Below are 16,289 nucleotides of genomic sequence, written 5' to 3'. Positions count from 1 at the left end.
AATCTTAAGAACATCCTTATGCAATTAATAAAGACAGTTTTGGTTTCACATTCAGACGAACAGAAGCACTGAGGTGCTAGCAGGAAGGCACAGGAAGGCAATAAAAGGAGACTCTCCTTCCTACAATTTCTGTAGGAAGTGTAAAGCTATTTCTCTAGTCTGATATCTCTCCCCCAAGTCATCAGTTCTTAAACAATACGTTTCCACCCAGTGTTACTGAGAAGCAGCTCAATGTACTCTAGAGATATTTTTTATGTCATTGTTTCCCATTTTCTGATACAAGGGCAATGTATGCCAGTCCTTAAACACTATTAAAATTGTGTGACAAATGGACCAGTATGTAATGCCTGACCTGAGTAAATCCCAACCTTTTCATATTTACTGTTTTGACATAAATTGCTGTTTGGGTTTTTCTTAAGAGTGATGCTTCGATGGATGTTTGATAGTGCATCACACATGAGTAGAAGTGTTTTTTTATACACGCATGTATATGTTGTACAGTTTCTTATTCCAAACTTTGTGCTTTGATCACAAAGGATATATATATACATATATAATTATGTGTATACACATATTATTTAATGTGTATATATATACACATTAAAAAAAAAGCTGAAATTGTTAGTGTTAAAAGCTCCAATATAAACTGAGTCATGGGTAAGAGTTCTCTCACTATTTTTTTCTGCTTTTCCCCTTCTAGAAGTCTGAAAAACGTGGAACAGTGAGTAAAAGGAACAAGGGTAAGTAAAATTGTTTTGTGCAAACTTGTTCTAAGCCAGTACTGAAGTTCACGCATCCCATTTGTTTTTTCAGTCTGTTTTTAACGTGGCTGTCTTTTTTGTATAAATAAAATAAATAAAATACAGCCATGCTTTGAAAAGTAACTGTGAACAGTGACTAAATGCTCAACAGCATTATTAGTGAGTTGCTGATTCCCAAATATGTTTTTCCTAACTTGCACAGCCTCATCAAACATATGCTTCTTGATCTGCATTTGTATTTGAAATTTTAGTGCAGTTAAGTTTATTTTCTCAAAATGTGCACTTGCACTATGAAATTAATGCATAACTTTGTGTAGTACACAGGTAGTTTAAAATCAATTTTCATGCTAAAAATGTGATATGAAACTGAATGCTACCAAATCTGCCAGGTTCTCATGGTAACTGTAGTAACTGGAACCACTACAAATTACTTGTTACAACCAGAAGCAAGTTTTAAAGAAAGATGTCAAACACTAACAGCATTCTGAATAGTGAAATAAATTTGAACTGCAGTGGTACTTCTCACTCATGCAAGGTTGAGCGCCTAGATGATCTTGTTTGATCATGTTTCTGTTGTAGCAGCTTCTGAGAATTTGGGAGTTCATTCTGACATCAAAGATGACCACCAGGAACATTTATCATGCTTGTACTGGAGTTGGTAATAGAACTCTTAATGGTACTGAGAAGTTTTGGGTTTTTTGGTTGGTTGGTTTTGTGTTGGACTTCTTTGGATTTGATTCCAAGCGGTGTCCCTAGTGCAGATAACTACATGGAAAATAATTAAATCCTTTATCCCAGTGATCTCCCATTTTACATTGAAAAGTCAGGGCCTTTTAATAGAAGGTTTTTTATTCTATTTCTCAGATTGCCTTTCCTTATGTGGTGTCCGACAAAATCCCTTTCCTATTTCTCTATGCTCTTTTGTCTCTTTCTGTTGAATCTCATAGCACAGCCACACAGCCAGGTTGTTGCCATTTGGTTCTCATTGTGGTTTTTTATCACTCCTTACAGACTTCTTGTGTCTCACTTCATAAAACATCCAGGGATGCATTGACAGGCTTTTTTTTTTTTTTTTTTTTTTTTTTTTTTTTTTTTGCTTTTGCCATAACTTTTAATATAATCTGAGTTTTAACAGCTTTTTATGTAATGCCATTTCTTAGGAAACTTATACTTAAAAGGACTATAATAAAGCATTAGTGATGTATCTGCTATCATCTGTGGTTTGTTGGTTTTTTTCTTGTGGTTGTTTCATTTTGTTTTGCTTAAAAGCAGACGAAGGTATTTTATGTGTTAGGTAACAAATTTTAGGTATGTGTTGCAACAGTAGGTTGTGGAAGCAGGCAATACTGGTAGTTTCAATTAAGGACAAATCTGTAAAGAGATGGAAAGAGAAGCAGCCAGTTATTCATCTTCCAGCATTTCCTACTGCAGTAGTTGTGCATGCTGGTAGGGTACGAGCAGCACTGTGTAAGTGAAGATTGTGCACTCTTCCCACATGATGTTTCTTATCACTGCTGTTGAAGACAATAAGCTGGACTTGATGGACTTGGTGCATCATTACCTGTGTTCTCTATCTTTTTTAAATGGAGACCCTACCTCTTCCTAAGAAAGGTTTTTTTCTAATTTGTATGTTGTCAAGCAGTTCTGTGGATACTGTAAAATAAAAGGACTTGGGACATTGTTTTTTTTTTCTTGATGGTTCTTAACTCCTGTGATTTTTTTCATTCATCTTTTTCAAACTGTTGTACAAGAAAATTCTGCTTTCTTATAAATAAGCTGTACCTTTTGTGCCAAGGAAGCAAAGTTACTATCTATAGTCTTCCTTTCAGAGATGTTAAAGGTCTTTGGAAATGTCCTTAGCCTAGACTTGGCAGACAAGTATCAAAATACTGATGTTTTAGTCACTGAGAAGACAAGTGTGTAATATGGTTGAACTTTGTGTTCTCATGGTCAGCATGTGATGCTGCTTTCTGGATTGGCTGGTGCTCAGTGAGCTTCTTGCACAGATGTGTTACAGCCCAACCATAAGACCACTGCCAGTGTTGCATCACCATTGCCACACCTTGGCAAAAAGTGGGTACATTTGACCCCAAGTGATAGCCTACATAGCTGACCAACACTATTTTCAGTTTTTAGTGTATCTCAATAACAAAAGCAAGTCTGTTCTGGAGGTAAGACTATTTTAAGTAAGTGTAGCAATTACTCATCTGTCATATGCTGAAATGTGATGGTTGGATCCTGGGAGTAACACTTCTTGCTGAAAATTTTGCAGTTGCATGTGTTTAATATACATAATGATTTCTGAGAACATACATAACATTTTGTTGGTGTGTATGGACAGAGTAGATAATTGAGCACATTTATTGAATACGTATCACTGTTTCAATAAAGTAGATGGCATTAGTATTGAAAATCAGTGGAGCTAATTACAGTATAGGGTCAAGACAGCGGAGTGGAAAGATCATTGGGTAAGCAGCATGTTGATTGGAACTACTGACTTCAGTTTCTTTGGGAACTCAAGGCAGCATTTAACTTGAGTGTTGGAACAGGCGTCCCGTTCACTGCAGGGAAGTTGGACTAGATGGCCCTCAGAGGTCCCTTCCAACTCTAAGAATTCTATGATTCTATGTTGCACAGAGTCAGTGCATACTCTAAAGTGCACGTTGCTGACAACGGGTTGTTAAAAGCTCGCTAACACTCCATTCCACTTAGCAATGAGATATAGCTATATTAAGACACAGAAGGTTTCAACCTTCCTGCTTCCTAATTTCGTTTTTTTTTCCTCTGTGAACTCAACCTGCTTTTCCAATCAGAGAGCATTTGAGATCATCAAAGATATTTTCCAGATATGGAAAAGCCTTAGGAAAACAAAAGAAGAAGACAATGAAATAAACCTAGTGCATCAGAGACTGCTGGTTACTAATCTTCCAAAAGACTCTGCTCTTTGTTTTGCTTGGTTGACTACTTCTCAACCTGAGAAACAATTTATGTGTACGATAAACAGTTTTAAATTATACATGCTTTCCACTGGTACTTTAATACTGTAATATATTTCCTCTTAGAAAAAGTGTCTGTAGAGAGGGAACTATTTCAGTGGGTTTCAAGCACTAATACAAAATTGGGTGTTAGATTACTCTTAGAAAGAATTCTGCTGTGGGATATCACAGCTGTTGAATGCACTGTAAGTGAAACTGAAGGTAATTCAGCTGTTTGCATATCTGTAAGTGTTCTGATACTACAGCAGTAATTGTATACTGTCTAGTTGTTGCTTTTTGTCTCTGGGGATATTCTTAATGTTCTACATGTAGATTTAACCCTTTGGCACTCAGTAGGATCAATTAAGTGTAATTTTAACTTCTGCACTGATTTTAATTTCTGCATAGGTGATTTAGTAGATTTAGTGCTAGTTAGTCAGTAGTTGGTATTCATATGATTTTATTGTGAAGGTTTTTTTAAGTAGTTTATAGAGTGAGTCAGAGTATGAGGGAATGCTACCTGGGCAAAAAAACCTGAAATCTAAGCATAGCTGTATGTCAGTGCTTATGATGTGTGCATAATTTTATACTTTCAGTGTTTATCTTGGAGAATAAACTAATAAATGGAGTGAAAAAGATATTGAGGAAAAGCAGAAAAACATTTAACTGACAACTTTGTGCTGTCATAGGTCTAACATGGCTGATATTATTGTGTGCTTAAGTTTCTTTGTTGCTTCAGATCTCATCCTCATGTCATGCTTTTTATAAGTTAATCTTTTAAAGGGACTGTTTTAGATTTGTGTGTGTGTTAAATGATGTCTTTTTACTATTTCATGAAATATTTGTGTAACTAAAGAAATTGCTTCCTTTATAATAAATTCCCCCACACATACCTGGGTTTTCAGTGCCCCGGGAGCGAAACTGAAAATAACTACTTTTATCTTGAAATCTTTTTATTTTCTGGTTCACAGAATTAAAAGAAGTTATCTTTGTCATCCAGAGTCAAAGCAATTCCTTTCATTCCAAAAGAGCAGAAGATCTAAAAAGAGATATTTTAAAACAGACTGCAGATCTTGGAAAGGTACGTTTAGATTATACAGATTGTATTTCGTTATGTATGTTTCTTCTGTGTATTAGTAAAAGAAAGAAAGAAAAGCTTTTGTATTTCACCCTTTTCTGACCTACTGTATTCCTTTTATTGTCTTCTGTATGCTTGTATAAAAACTGTTTCAATGATTATTCACTGATTTAATACCATAATTTATCACTGAATAATTTTAATTTGAACTATACATTTTTGTAGAATAACTTTTTAGGATTGAATGGCATTTGATATAGAAGTGATTAAAAAAGTGTTGAGGTTTACCTGTATTACTGTAAGAGTGTAATCTTTTGTTTTTGTTTTTAAGTAAAATTAATTAAAATATTTTTTGTATTAAAATTAATAATAAATTTAATCAAAATTAATTAAAATTGGTTTTTAATTTAAAAAAAGATAAGGTGCTTTCTTTACGAAGTGAACAACATAATCACTTTAACAATACTTGGAATAATTTTTAGGTAAGCACATCATTTTACTAACAGCAAATGAAGATGCTGTGATGTAGATCCTGTTAGAATTTTATTGCACATCTGTAGCATTGTGGCAGTAGAGCAGCAACATCACAGAATTGCAGGGGTTGGAAGGGACCTCTAGAGATCATCGAGTCCAACCCCCCTGCTAAAGCAAGCACCCTGCTATAGGTTGCACAGGTGGGCATCCAGGCAGGTCTTGAATATCTCCATAGAAGGAGACCCCACAGCCTCTCTGGGCAGCCTGTTCCAGTGCTCCACCATCCTTACTGTAAAGAATTCTTCCCGTATTGGTACGGAACTTCCTATGTTCAAGTTTTAGGCCATTGCTCCTTGTCTTCTCACTACACACCACTGAGAAGATCCTGGCCTCATCCATTTGCCTCCCACCTCCCTTTAGATATTTATAAACATTAATCAGATCTCCCCTGTCTCCCCTCAGACTTCTTTTCCCAAGGATGAGCAGATCCAGGTTACTCTGCCTTTCCTCACACAGGAGATGCTCCAGGCCCTTTATAATGTTTGTGACCCTCCACTGGACTCCTTCTTGGAGATCCCTGTCTTTTTTAAACTGGGAAGCCCAGAACTGGACACAATACTCCAGATGTGGCCTCACTAGGAATGTAAAAAACAAGAATGTAAGAAAAAGATTTTGAGAACGATGCTGTATAGTATTGAAAAGTAAAAATGAATAGCACTTACTTTCATATCAGCAATGGATGATGGGATGTATAAACTGCTTTACAGAAGCATGCAGTATTTTTACCCTTAGACTTGCTTTTACCATTAGATTTGCTACACTTAAGCAAAATCATGTATTTTGTACCATTTCATAGAAATGTTTGAGATTTTGACTGGTTCTTTTGAACACATACCCGTGCAACCTGTTGTAGAGTACCTGCCTGTTTCTGAGTTCAACTACCACTGTAGAGATTATTAATATCAGTTTAAGTGGTACAAGTACATTCATAAATGTGGAAGTGTACATAGAACACCTCCACACTGCTTGAGGCGATGCCTGTGTCACTTATGTCTTCACTGAATTTTTGTTCATATTGTCTCTTCATCCATCTACTTGTTTCCAGTTCAGAGTCTTTAAGTGTTTTGGCTAGGATAAGAACAGGTGACAAATGTTTGGAACATCCTATTGTTGTGTTCTTGCTTATTTATTATCTATTATTCGATGTATAATCAGATGCCAGCTGGCCTGTGCCATTGGTCTGCACATCAGAAGTTCTGTTTCTTTGTTATCTGACAGGTTCGTGCTTCCAGAAGGTTCTATTTTTCTGTTTCCGGCTCTCTTTGACCATATCTGTTTGTAGCATCTGCCTCTATAACCTGGTGAAGCCTCTTGGTGCCTATCTCAGCTTTACTGTGCCTTTGAATCATGGACACAATATCTGTTGTTGATTTGCCAATTGCTGTTGAGTATGGCTTTAACTGCTTTAAGAATCTGCTGCTTTTAATTGCCTAGGCTATACTGACAACAGCACTGCACTGTTTCAATGCACTGAAATATTTCCTTGCTTAAGTGTTGAGGAAGGGGAGGAAAAGAGACTGAATAGCTTGCTTGAATTTTAATATGTGTATTCACCATATTCCTGTCTGAAATGATCTGTCTCTAAATTGCTCTTTCTCACGTTTTGGTCGTCTGCAGGAAACAATTTTCAGGGGTTTTATAGTGGGTATTTTTTCTATGTTTCTTAATTTACCGGTGGGACATGCAGCCCTTTTATGGGTGGATTAATATTTTCTAAAGTTCTCACTAACTCTACTTCCACATCTGTTTTCAGATTCTTGGGAGAAGCTAAGTGAAGCTGTGTTGTCCAAAAATGTCCTTAAATATTTCTCTGTTCTGCAATACACTATGAGTTCGGACATCTGTATCTCACCTGAAAGAAATTCTAAATACTACAACATAGAAACAGTTTTCAGAGTTATTTCCATTTGCTTTGGGCTGTGTTAGTACTTTCCACATTTTATTCCTTGTTAAATGTGTTCCACAAATGAACAGGCATACTTTCCTACAGATCTGTGTCAAACTCTACAGCTAGAATATTTGAATGATTGTTGAGTATTGAAGTAGGTCTGAACTATTCAGTGTTTTACTTCTCTATAAAGCATAGTAAATCTGTGGTTATAAAATCTAATGGACGTAATTCCTGATCATTGCAACTTAGTTGTTTAATCTGTACATTTAGAAAATCAGCATATTTAGAAGAATATAGTCTTAATTTGCTTGAGACCTTTTAAAATAAATGCCATCAATGCAGTGCAATCTGTACTGCCTCTGTTGTTTCAACATACAGATTTCTTGCTCAAATTTTAGGTTCTATTCTGAAAAGCTTTGCTCCTGCTCTCCCTTCTTAATGGCTTCCCATCCCATGGAAGCTTATTCCAGCTGAGACTAGTCAGTCTTTTGGGATCTTGTAGTTTTAATGAGGTTTAATGGATTATGTTTAAGTGAAGTGTTGTATTACATTCAGTCCTGCCCGGTAGAAAAATTTGTCCTTATGGGTAGGTTTTCCTCAATATCAACATGAATCTTGTTTTTATTTGAACAGATCTGTTTTATACATCTCTTCAAATTATTTTATTTCCCAATGTTATTAGATCAGTTGTTTTATGGTTTGGTCAAGTGTTAGCATATAGATCCATTTCATTCCTATGAATGGCTTTCTTCCAGCTGTAAGGATTTATTTATGTCAAGTAAACCCTTCACTGTCACAAAATGTACCTGTCACATTCATTCTTAGAATGTTTCTTATAGTTCTTCTAGTAAATATGTCCTTTTTTTTGTAAGAATTACAATACTCATTTGAACGTGGGGGCAAGACCTCTGAATATTGTTCAAAACTCAGTAATTACAAGAATGAAGTTAATTAGCTTTTTATATTGTCCAGTTCAAAAAGTCAGTTGCCACCTCTGCTAGCAAGTGTTAATGGAAGACTCCAGACTTCCTTTTGATCTTTGAAACATGAAGCCCAGTCTAGTATAAAAATCTATTAAGTTAGAAATGGTTTATGTTTATAGCCTTCTTTTTGTGGATTATAGATTGATAGGCAAACGTTTTGAACTTTGATTTTATATATGTGTATTTTATATTTTATATTTTTATATTATGTATATTTTATATATATATATATATTATATTTGATTTTTTATTTATGTGTGTGTATATATATATATATATGTGATATATATATATATCCTCCCCTGGTTTCAGTGGTTTTTGTGAGTCTTCTCATGTGCTGGTAGTCTGAATAATGATATTCAAGTTTTCATCTACAAGATTGGAAACATGTTGATGTCAACGCATTTCATGGTAGAGGAAAACATAGACATATTTATAAACTCTACTGAGTTTATAAGTGAGTGTTTGAGTGACTGTTTTTCAGTTTGCTGCAGGAGACCTGTCTGTACTAGCATTTGAGGGAAATATTGTGGTGTTGTGACCATAAGGCGAATGAAACAAAACTTGATGACTACTGAATCAAGTAAATTCTTTTTAAATCACAAAAACCTCAGCAGACTTCTTATTAATTTTCTATTGCTGGAACTCTAGGCAGCATGCAAGCAATTTCCAACCTTGTAATAAGCATGCTGAAATTTACTCCAGTTACTGTTGAAGAATGGCTTTTTAAAATAAAATAAAAAAAAGCAATGGCTACCATCATCTTTCCCACGTGAAAAGCTTGCAGTGATGATTATTGTTTCTTCAGATAAATATATTGTTGCAGAAATCTTTATTTGATGACAAACTAGATGTAAAATAAGTCCTTCTGCAATAAACTGCCTAAAATATGTTTTCAGATACAAATATTTATTGCATCTGTTTTCCCAGACACTGAGTAGCTGGATGTAGCATGTGGGCACTCAGGAATCAGTGCTTTGGTTGTACATTTAAGTGCACTTGGCTGGCAGCAAAGTTGTGTTTTGAGGACTGCAATATAATATACAATAGGAAAATGAATAACATTACTTTCTGTCTCATTGAAGTTTTTTCTTCTCTGTGCCTTGCACCTCAAGTTATAGTCAGAAGCACTTCGCTTTAATTTGCAGTTGGTACCTTCTTGCGATTGGCTAAATGCTTCCATCTTTGCTTTAATATAAGACCATCTGAAGGCAGATGCATACACATCATTTTCCTCTTGATTTATGAAAATTGAGTACTGCTGTGGCCTTTTCCTGAACCCTTTGAAATGGCTTATAAAGTCTGAAGCAAGCCTGGTGCTTTTTCAAAATGGTAATCAGGCATCTGAGCATGGAACAGAAGTAGAGATGAGGATGACTTTTAATTTTTAGATTCAAGAATCAGAATTTATATTTCCAGATCTCTTGCTGATTTACTGTGAAAACTGAGCATGTCACTGTCGTCCCTGTTACTGTAACTTGTATAAGCAGTACTAAATTATTTTAAAGATGCATTTTATACTGTGATTTTATGTCATACGTGATTTTAAAGCAGGAGGCTGTGTCAGTGCTTTTGAATTGGTTGGAGACCTGACTCCTTTAGTCATGTATTGCTTAGTTTTTATTTAGCACTTGCAGCTGTAGTGTGTGGCAGCTGTTGCAGCCCTCAGTGTGCTGATACCACAGGTGACATTTGGGCAGAAGTGTTCTGCGCTTTATTTCAAGCCTCTAGGTATTCCCTTCATAGCATGATGTTTTATGATAAGGAGATGAGCATGATGTGTTCCTTAATTGATTACATGGGGTCTGTGCAAAATATTTTACTTCTAGTGTATTAGCTTCGTATCTAATAGAGAATTAGGAAATCATGAATTGTAAGAAGCATTTAGGTCACCTTGTTTCAAAACACTGGAAGTCATTTATTCTGCAGGCCCGCATGCTGGTAAAAGTAATGAAGAACCCAGTAGGCAATCCAGAATAGTTTTATTATTATTATTATCATTATTATTACTATTATTTTAAGATTAATTGGTGATTAGGAAAAAGAAGTGTATATTATTTATGTTTAACAAGAGTATTTTTATTTTCGTTAAAGGAATTACCAACTGTGCTGCTTATTCATCAGATGGACAGGCATGAAGGTGCATGGACCATATTACCACTAATGAGAGAGTAAGTGTAATCAGTGCTGGTTATTTTCAGATATTTTTAAGATTTTTTTTTCAAAAACAACAGTTTTTAGATCAGAGCTGCTAACTTCTCTTTTCACTTGCTTGCTCTTCTTTTTTTTCAAAGCAATTTTCTGTTAAGCTTCATTAAATCAAAGGAGTATGTTCTAGACATAATACCAGCTACCAAAGAAATAATATAATGTAACTGAACAACTACCTGCCTCCAATAGGTATGGGTTTTAAAATTATTAGAAAAATAAAGTAGTCAACAGAAAACCATTTTAAAATGTGTATATTTTCCTATTTGCTCACAGTGTAAGGTCTGTGAGAAGTATTTCAGAACCTTAGACTTTTCAGTACTTGACTGAATGAAGAGGATTAAAAAAGAAAAAAAAAGGTAGTGAATAATATCTGTATTTAGTTTGTATCTTTTGTTGCTCACTGTGTTCCTAAGAGTTAAGACTCCTCTGCAGAGGAAAGATGTAGGTTTTAATGTATTTTTAGAAGCTTTTTTTCATCTTAGTATGGTTGGAGGACAGAATTTCAAATGTCTTTTCTTAGCATATGCAAATTGCTCTGAGGAAGACTTGCTGCATTTATGTGGTAGGAAGCTGCAAATAGTCAGGAAGCAATGACTTTTATTTGTGAAAGTTCTAAAGCTTCAGGGTACTAAAAACTGAGCAGTTAGGAAAATTTAAACCTTGCATAAAAATTGCCTTTAAAAGCAATTTCAGTGATTCTGCAGCCTCTTGAGGTTTAGTTTAGTTAATATTGTTTCTCTGATGTGCCTTTATTGCATCAGATTGATAACAGGACAGGATTTTCACACCCTTCTCTTTTCTGCTTTCCATTGCTTTCTTTATGTGCAGAAATATGAAAATGGTGATATGTAGTGGCCATGTTTCATGTATATATAAATTGTGAGAAGGTGCAGAAGGAGAATTGAAGTAAATTGAGAAACTGGAAGATGATGTTCCAACTATGTCATCTATTTTTTTTCCCTTTCTTAGCTCTTCTTTCAGTGACCTAATGTCTCCTCTTTTGAATGATGTCCCAGTGCAAAAGTTTACGCGTATAGCTCTTAGAAGAGAGCAAAACCTAAAAGCAAAAATACAGATACTCTTCTGTGTGATAAAGTAAAAGAAATTTCATGAGGAATCAAAAAAAGAATCTTAATTGGAGGATTTTCATCTTAAAGAGAATTCTGGAATATCAAGTTTATTGTGTCTATTTCTTATACCATTGTTGATAGAACAAACACATATGAGAAATACGTTTGTGTTTTGTGGCTAATAACACTTAGACTTTTTTGACGTAAAGAGGAGAAAGAGGAGAGATTCAAGGGGGTCAGCCCATTTTGCAAGTTCTATCTGTGCATCAAAGCCTTCAGTCTTTACTGGGCACTGAGTACTGTGCACATTTAAGAGTATGACGGTATTAGATGCTCATTCAGGTACTTGTTTGGCATGTTTTACAAAGAATCCCTTGGAAATGCTGAATTAAATAGGCTTTCCCAGCTGATGATAATTTATTTGTTGCCTGAATGACAGCGTTGCCCTGGACTTCAGTGGTGAGAAGACAATTATATGCTTTTGCAAACTGAAAGGATAAACAAATCATGTGTTCTTCTAATTATTATAGTTAAGCAGATTGAGTATCATAAACAGAAAGCAGTGAATAGCATTGCAAGACACAGAAGAAAGGTAGTTTTTGTTAAATTGTGGAAGAATTCAAACAGGATAGCAGATAAATAAAAGATGAGAATTTCCTGAAGGATTAAGGAAATCAGTATCAAGATTAGTGTTGGCTATGAGGAAGGTGGAGAATCCCTTCAATCTGTGTAGTATAACTGTATTAAAAGAGCTAATGAATGTCTTAAGTTGGGGACAGTTATGATCATATCAAGCAGTCATGACAAAGGATGTCATTAGGCAGTTTCAGGTTTATTGCAGCCCAATAGCAAGGCTCCTTGGGAGATAGCTGAGGCACAGAGGGGATGGTAATTGGAACTGCTGTGTACATGCTTCTGAATTCATAGATGGCTATACTAGTAGTGCATATACTTCTTTTTTTTTTTTTTTTTGAGTAGATATTCTTTATGTATGTCTGTTCCTCTCTTTCTAGAATAACTAGTGCTATAAAAATAGGTAGCAGCAGAGGCAGTATCTTTATCCATTCACTGCAGTGTTCAGGTATGTAATTCTACGTTAATAGTAACAGTTATGTGTGTGTAAATGAATATTTAATTGCAAAGTACTTATATTTGAGGAATGGGGATTGAATCTATCATTCAATTCATAAGCCAGTAAAGCATAGTAAATGATAATTTCTTTTGTTAGTTTCTCTGTTGCCTACGGTAGGAACTCCTCATGGATTTTCTTCTGTGAAGAAGATACAAGAATACAAGTTGTAAAGCTGCTAGAAATACTTAGAAGATTTGACACCTCTAAGGTGAAGTAAAAAAGTAGATATTTAACTTTCTTTTAATGCACTTTAATAGATTTTTAGATGAAACAGAGGGGAGGAATCATTTTACTTTTAAGTACAGAAATATGGAGTTCCATGTTATGAAACATTCTACACTGACAAGAATTAAATTTTTAAACACCGCTTTATGGCTTACAGCTCCAGGCATTGGAAAATACATGTCCAAACAGGTACTGAGGCTGACAGCGAGCAAGGTATTTAACATGCAGAACCATGAGAACGTGTATAGCTTTTGAAAAACTGCTAAAATTGAGCAGAAAAAAATCATGAATTGTGTGTATCCCAGAAATGATGTAGAAACAGTAAAAAGATGGACATAATCTACGCTGTGTTCTCCTCCCCTTTTCCTGTCATCATTTTTGATCGTCATCAAGTAGAATGACTGTAACTAGTCTGTCTCTGATATAATATGGTATCATATTTATTTGCGTTCTCCTTCTGAGCTGTATTAGTGGTGAGAGGACAGAAAAACATACATGTTTGAAAAGAAAGAACAACAAAAGACTTACAGAACAAATGAAAAATGCAGTCACCAAGGCACAAAGTAAATTTGATAAGCCAACTAATAAGAAAGCTGCTAATACTTAGAGTTCTCAATGCTCAGAAAAGAAAAAACATGTTAATGTCCTTTTGCCTGAAATAGAGGAAGCCAAAAGCTCTGAGAAATGTGCTTTGCTTCCTTATTGTTACTTTGACTGAGTATTGAACTCTGCTTCAGGTCTCAGTGTAGAATATTTGCTTCTATTTCAGGCTTATGACTTTATCATATCTTCATACAATTCTTTCCTAAAGTAGTAACAATAGTAATTTAAATATCCTTCTCTTTCTAAACACACAGTTTTCAAAATGACGTATTGAGTATTTTTAAGCTGTTGGAATATCCAGTTATTTCTGTTTCAGAAAACACCTAATTGATGTTTTCTGAACAGAAACAGAAGATCTGTTCTAAACGCCGTTCCGTGCCAGTTTTAATATCTCCTATGCAGTATGTGCAAATCCTTTTACAACAGCAAATTATGTTTTACCCTGCTTTAAAATGAAAATAAAATGTTCTGCTTTTGTACAGAGCAGTGGTCATTTTAGTGTGACAGTCCGTAACCAATTCCTTATATAAAATAATATCCATTGTTTACATAATTTAAGATGAGCTAGACTAGGGTGAGCTCATTCATAATTCATTCTTCCATGTCAGCAGTCTGCATAATAAAAAGCTGGTATACATTAATCACAATAAAAGGTCCAAAAGGGGGTGTGTGAATAGCTGATGAATCTGCAGCTTTTCAGTCTCAATATGTAGAGTTTAGTAACAGAACTATTGAGAGTGATATGAATGTGAATGAAAATAGGTGTGTTGAAGCACCATAAGAGAGCATGGAGGAATGGTAAGAGTACCTGTATTGATAACCAAGGACATTGCTAACTGCAGTAAAGCTAATAAACGTTGAGGAATATCTGGTTTACATAAAGACCACAAAGCCAGCACTCAGATGATGAGCTGTGTCTGAACACAAGGAAACACTTCTTAGTATGAAGATGATGAAGCACAAGTTGAGCAGGGAATCTGTGGATCCTCTTCCATGAGGATCTTAAAAAGCTGCTTGGATGTGGGCCTGGGCATCCTGCCCTGGGTGTCCCTGCCTGAGTAGAAGGCTCCCTTCCAACCTCAACTAATACTAAGGTGATACTAAGGTTCCACAGCCAATTGATTCAATCTGTGCTTTCATAATGAGAAGCAACAGCAAGGTTAAACCAAATTGTATTTGCCTCTCCTTTCATCCTAATGGAATGAGAAACTGCAGCCCCAAAGGCATGCAGAATGATGGGCTGATGAGCAGCATGACTTAATGGCTATTGATAGTAAAATGTATAAAAGATGGCTAAATAAGCAGTTTGTATCAGAGAATCTTACCAACTCAGAAGGCAGAGCAAGGATGTACAAGCTGAAATCACCTGTCTTCTGTCTTAGGCACAAGTCTTGGGCAGATGAATTTGGCACTGTTGTCATGGTGCTTGTGAGCAAGTAGATACAAGGTGGAATCATGTTGCTTTGCAACTAGTTATCTGGCTGTTAATAATCTGTACTGCAACAAATCCTTTTTTCTTCTTTAATCAACCTTTCCTGACTGTATGCAATTTGAATACTCTCATTCCTTGTGTAAGTTACTTTATGAGTTCCTTAGCGTACAGTTAATTTCATCTTGTAAAGGCGTGTTCTGCGTATCAGTTTAGTAAATAAACAATGTTGTGAGCAAACAGAGCACTAAACTGGAATGCCTTCACTGCGTTTATTTGAGCCTTAATTTTGCTAGAAACTATACTCTGTGAAAGCCTGAGAAGGGTGTATGTGTGCATTTAATATGCTGTATTTTATATAGAAAGGAAAATAAGGTTATTTTGAAATTAATAAATTGTTATGATGTAACTGAATTAGAGTACTGAATTAGAGTAAAGATAAAGGATTTCACTTTGTAGCACAGCAGAATGATGGTACTGTCATGAAAATATTAATATTTATTACTTATTTCTGAAATCAAAGAGTGCTTGTGTTTTGAATGTTTCAAAATCTTCAGGACTCTGGAAGGTTTCAAAATTCTTTTGCATAAAAGCTTCTAAAGAATTACTTTGAATTTTTTCTAGGCAGTCACCTCTGTGCATAAAAAGTAATGTTTGCCTGTTCTCTTTCATCTCCCAACATTTTGTTTTTAAATCATTCCACTGAACACTACTGAATCCTTCCAGTGAAGGAATAAGAAAACAGGCTCTGTTAGGATTGAAGACATAAATGAAAGGAAGAGTAAATAAGAACCAGTTAGCATCTCCTACGAAACTGATTTTTAAAAACTAGTGGAAAAAGTCTTCATCCTTCTATTTTTCATCTATTGGATAGTGTCAGTTTAAATGTGGCTGTTTCCTCAACTGTTTCCTGAACAGCACCGAGCCTGAGGAGACATATGAGGACTATGGAAGCAAACAACATTTGTTGCTTTAAGAAGTAACTAGTCAAGTACAAGCTATATTCAGTTTGGTTTTATTGAGACTAATTGATCAAAGTAGAGAAGGGAAGTGTGCAGAATCTGGGGGAAGGCACTCAGTACCTCACACACACATGCATACATATGCTAACCATGTTATACTTGCATTGGTCCCTTGGAAAGCCAGGATTCTTGTTAAGGATTGACTCCATTGTCTTCAATTCATAGCTGCTGTATGGGGCCAAGCCACAGGCTGGGCACACCACAGGGTCCTTGCAGAGATGGAGTTCTTGTAGCAGGCAGCATTCCATAGTTTTGGCTTGATGTATGTGGCAACATTGGTATCCCCAGCAGCTCCTGTCTTTTTATTGCCTTCTAGACAGCCAGGTGGATGCTAGAATGTCCTGTAGGGCAGTCATGCCTATGTAGTCCTGCCAG

The 16,289-nt window shown here is 35.5% G+C and overlaps 1 protein-coding gene across 2 annotated transcripts in view; it reads left to right on the top strand.

Moving 5' to 3' along the window:
• The window catches only part of B3GLCT (beta 3-glucosyltransferase), a 47,111-nt gene that overhangs the window by 8,766 nt on the left and 22,056 nt on the right, over positions 1–16,289 (top strand). For both annotated transcript variants that reach the window (XM_048936991.1, XM_048937002.1), the window contains exons 3-6: positions 701–740; positions 4,708–4,817; positions 10,317–10,393; positions 12,732–12,843. In XM_048936991.1, coding sequence (XP_048792948.1) covers positions 701–740; positions 4,708–4,817; positions 10,317–10,393; positions 12,732–12,843 — 339 coding nt within the window. The remainder of the gene's footprint in view (positions 1–700; positions 741–4,707; positions 4,818–10,316; positions 10,394–12,731; positions 12,844–16,289) is intronic.

Source organism: Lagopus muta, chromosome 1 (genome assembly GCF_023343835.1).
Source record: "Lagopus muta isolate bLagMut1 chromosome 1, bLagMut1 primary, whole genome shotgun sequence".
Lineage (NCBI taxonomy): Eukaryota > Metazoa > Chordata > Aves > Galliformes > Phasianidae > Lagopus > Lagopus muta.
Note: the sequence above shows the minus strand (reverse complement) of the source record. Positions and strands in the feature narration are given on the sequence as shown.